This window comes from Condylura cristata, unplaced genomic scaffold (assembly GCF_000260355.1).
Source record: "Condylura cristata isolate star-nosed mole 26May11 unplaced genomic scaffold, ConCri1.0 scaffold00041, whole genome shotgun sequence".
Classification (NCBI taxonomy): domain Eukaryota; kingdom Metazoa; phylum Chordata; class Mammalia; order Eulipotyphla; family Talpidae; genus Condylura; species Condylura cristata.
In genome coordinates this window covers 5,358,115-5,362,404 of record NW_004567142.1, presented here as the reverse complement: position 1 = coordinate 5,362,404, position 4,290 = coordinate 5,358,115, and the positions used below count along the sequence as shown (strand labels likewise).

At 62.2% G+C, this 4,290-nt stretch overlaps 1 protein-coding gene across 1 annotated transcript in view; it reads right to left on the bottom strand.

The window, feature by feature from the left end:
* The window catches only part of POLD1 (polymerase (DNA directed), delta 1, catalytic subunit), a 12,615-nt gene extending 8,569 nt beyond the window's left edge, over window positions 1-4,046 (bottom strand). The window contains exons 1-5 of the mRNA XM_012733519.1: window positions 3,976-4,046; window positions 1,024-1,226; window positions 673-786; window positions 177-323; window positions 17-111 (exon numbers count right to left, since the gene is read on the bottom strand). Of these exons, the coding sequence (XP_012588973.1) occupies window positions 17-111; window positions 177-323; window positions 673-786; window positions 1,024-1,225 (558 nt within the window). The 5' untranslated portion in view covers window position 1,226; window positions 3,976-4,046. The remainder of the gene's footprint in view (window positions 1-16; window positions 112-176; window positions 324-672; window positions 787-1,023; window positions 1,227-3,975) is intronic.
* Between the last annotated feature and the right edge of the window lie 244 nt (window positions 4,047-4,290).

Below are 4,290 nucleotides of genomic sequence, written 5' to 3'. Positions count from 1 at the left end.
GCTCCACGCCCAGCACCGCGGGCCCCGAGACCTCCTTCCCGCCGCGCTGGTCCCGGCTGATGGCTGCGTTCAGCTCCCGCTGCAGGTCGTCCAGGTGCTCAGGCCCAAAACCTGAGGGGGGGGCTGTCAGGGCCGCGGGTTGGGCCAGGAAGGGGCTTCTGCACTGCGCCACTCACCAGGGGGGGCCGGGGTGTAGAAGTAGGGTGCAAAGCCGTGGATGTGACAGCACACGGACACGCCCTCGTCTGTGACCCCGAAGGCTCGGAGCACAGGCACGGAGCTGCAGGGCGATGGCGGCGCCCCCGGCAGGGGCCGAGCTGCACCTGGGGAGCAGGGGCCAGTCAGGGCTGCCGCCCGAACGCGGCGGCCCTCACTGCTGCCCTTTCTCCCGCCTCTGCTTCTCTAAGGGCAGCCCTGAGAGCAGCGACCTGGCCTGCCTGGCTCAGCTCAGACGGTTGTTCCTGACTGGCCAGATGGATGACGGACAAGACCCAACTCTGCCCGCTCAGCACGAAGACAGCTCCTCTTGCCTGCAGCTCGTAGTTGGAAGATGTTCCCCTCCTCCAGGAAGTCCTCCAGGACTGCCCCAGCAGGGGAGATTCCTTGTCTCTCCCTCTCCTAGCCCTGGTCACCTGTGTCCATCCCCTCCCCACAGCCTCTGCCCCCACTCACCCACATAATGGTCAATCTCCAACTGCTGGAAGATGAGGGGTTCTGTCAGGGGGTCCAGGGCAGGAGGGGAAGGTCGAAGCCAGCGGGGATCGACGGCTGTCGGGGAGAACAGCCCTGTGGGAGAAGGGAAGTGGGGCGGCATGGAGTCACAGCCCCCGCTGCAGACCCAGGTGGCATCTGGCCTGCAGGGGAAAGGCAAGTGGAGGCGTTGGCCTGGCTCACGGAGGAACCTCAGGAGAAACGGGGTCAGTGTCAGAATAGACGCTACAGACCACAGACCTCAGGTCAGCCTTGGAGCTCGAAGTGGGGGTGACACAGGCAGGAGGGAGCGGGGGTTCGGGCCCTGCTCACCCTCGGCAGCCCCCTCGGGGGCAGGCTGCAGCTCCTCCTCCTCCTGCTCCTGCAGCCTGCGCTCAGCCTCCAGCTCCTCCATCAAGGCCAGCTCCTCCTCCAGCTGCGACGGCCGGGGAGCATCATCGTCATCGCAGAGGGCCCCACGGGCCCGCTTCGGGGGCACCCCGGGCCCTGGGCCTGGCTGCCGCTTGCCATCCATCCTGCGGTGAGTAGAGGTTGGAGGGCGCTGGGCGAGGAGGCCTCCCGGGCGCCCACCGTGGCACGCTCACAGCTCTGCACCCCGAGGCTTCCAGGCCGCGCCCCGCCCCCCCCCCCCCCGCCGCTTTCTTCCTGCCCGCTGCTGCCCGTCTGCCCAAGTCTTTGCCGCCCTCGGCCAGAGGTGCCCTGCAGTCCAGTCACTGCTGGGTCCCAGACCGGGTACAGACCAGACCCTGCTGGCTCACCACGCCAGTGGCTTTCCCTGGCACTTAAAGCCAGACGCAGCCCCCAACCACACTCTGAAAGGCTTTACAGCCCCAGGGCTCCTGCTTGCCCCTGCGCCCTAGCCACGGGCACAGTGCCAGCTGGCCACCTCACCCCCCCCAGAGCTGCATCCATGGTAGTGACCTTCCCCAAGCGCTGCTGAGGGAGTGCACACACCACACCCCGCCCCTGCATGCCTCAGCGGGGGGAGTCCACGCTGGGGAGAGAGCATGGGGATCCCTTTTGGGGTGATGAGAATGTTCTGGAACTAGAGGTGTTAGCTGCTTGACACAGTGAATGTACCACATGCCCCTGAACGGTACACTTTAAAATAGCAGTTTCTCCTCAGTTTTTAAAAAACTGAGCACATATAGTATGATGCCAGCTATGCCATATTCTAGAACATACTACACTGATGTAGTGCTAGAAACTGGGCCAGTGGCTGCTTCCGGGGTGGGAGACTCTAGCACAGGAGAGGGCAAGAGTGACTTTCTGGGCCGATGGAAATGGACCGCGCACACCTGTCCACTTCACAGACCGGCACATTTCAACGAGGTGTGAGTTACTGTGCGATTGAAAAAGTGGGGAGGGCACGAGTCCACTGCCAGGGGTTCCTGCTGCAGAGACACCCTCACATCAGAAAACTGCCCTCCTGAGGTTATTTCCGGCACCATTGTTTGTGATCACAAAAGACTGGAAACCACCTAAATGTCCCCCCAGGGGACGGTTTCAGTAGATGACAGTAATTCCTATGGAATATTATGCAGCTGTATAAAGGAATGAGGAAGCTACATACTGATAGGGCAGGCTCTCAAAGATGCATTGTTCATGCGGGCGGGGAGATGCTGACAGGGCTACCTTTTGTATCTTAGAGATAAAAGGTGTATAAGAAGTCTCATGTATTCTCTTCCTTGGGTGTCCAAAACTGCCCCTTCAGGAAGCTTCCAAAAGGTCAATGCCATGAGGGCGGGGGCGGGGGCGGGAGAAAGCCAGGAACCTGTTTTAAAGTACAGACTACAGGGTTAAGGTGAGGAGATGATGCTGGGGGGACTCCAGATCCAGTCCTGAATTCAGTGACAATCTCCATGCAGGGCATTCTCAGGATGCCTGGAGTCAGGACAGCCCACGAGGGAGCAGCACTGTGTCCGGGTCAGTAACTTGTGAGCATTAAACGGTGGTGGCATGGTGGCCTGCCTGTTCTTGGAGCTCTTATAAAATGCTGGCACTTTAGAGGTACCGGCTCAGGGGTACTCTGACCTTGACAGAGCGCAGGCCCCCAAGAAAGATACCCAAGTATGTGTATTGCTGAGGCAGTGTGAGAAAAAAGCAGCGAAGCCAGGCAACAGGTGCGCCAAGCGAGTCCGCTGTTCCCATCCTGCAACTGCTCTGAAAGTGTGAAACTTTCAAAACAAAAAGCCGGGACCCTGGGAATACACAAAATGAAAATAACACTAGCTGCCCCCTTTCTCGGCCCCTCCCCGAGAAACACTGAACAGTGACTTCGGTGGAAGCATAAACATTGGGGCCCACTGGGACCGGTGCTGCTTTCTCTGGGACCTTTGCTGTGGCCCAACTTGTGGCTTTAAACGCTGCCTCTGCCTGTGTTTCTCCGCAGAAGTCAGGGTGACACAGCGAGCTGCCCATAGGGAGGTCGTCCACCAGCCAGCTCGGACCCCAAGGCTGGGCCTGATGCCTGCCAAACCTGCTCCTGGCACCCCTCTCTCCAGTTTGGTACATGGCAAGCTAACAACCTAGGGCCCCCCCAGTGCAGTCTCTCCCAGGTCACCTGCTTGGTGGCAAGCCCCATTAGGCGCTGGCTTCCAACAGGCCTGGGTCCTGGGCTCCGCCCACCCTGAGCCCCAAATCTAAGACCTTGGCCCCTTCAGTTGGGACACTGCTGTGGTCTCCCCCTGCTGGACAGGAGATAAGTGCACCGGCATAGGACTGTTGGGGTGCTGAAGTAGACCAGTATCCAGCACATAGAAAAACCTGTGGAATGACTGAATGGGCCCCCCCACCAAAGGCGGGGAGGGAGGGGCGGGCGGATGTCCCGGGCCCGGGGCCTTCTAACTTGTTGGGGACGTGGCACCCGCTTCTAGAACAGTGCTGGGCAGGGAGTACCCAACATTAGTGAATACCGATGGCACGGAGCCTCCACGTGCACCATCCAGTGCCCCGGGATCCCGGGGTCCCAAAAGCTCTCCAGGGTGAAGTACCCGCCAACTGCTGCAACCCCAGTGGCGCCTAGCGCCTGCGCCCCCAGCACGCCAAGGGACCCCCCCCACCGATCATCCCCCGCCGCGCGCCCCTGCGCACGCGCCCCCGCGGCCACTGGCCCTAGTCCTCTTCCGCGGGCCGCGGGGCACCCTGCCGCTGCCACTCCGGGAGCGATCGCCCAGGACCCTCTTTCAGGCTGCGTGCCCGGCTCTTCCGGCCTCCCCTCCCCGCCCGGCCTGGTCCGTGAAACTCTAATCACCCTGCGCTCACCTGCTTCAAACAGCGTTTCCCGCCACAGCCTACGCCACCGTGACCCCTGACTGCAGCACGCGCAGGCCCAGAGTCGCGGCGCGCAAGCCGGGCCACGCCCCCGGCCGAGTAAGGCGAGGCCACGCCCCAACACGCCAAATCCCCCGCCCCATCCCTCCAAGTAGGGAAAGGCCACGCCCTCCCTGCCTAGGGCGTGACCACGCCCCCGCGGGTTCTCGCGGACCCGCCCCCTTTTACGGCGAGATAATGAGCCCCGCCCCTCGCGCGGCTGTTTTCGTCGCCTCGTGCCCTCTGCGCACGCAGCGCCGCGCCGCG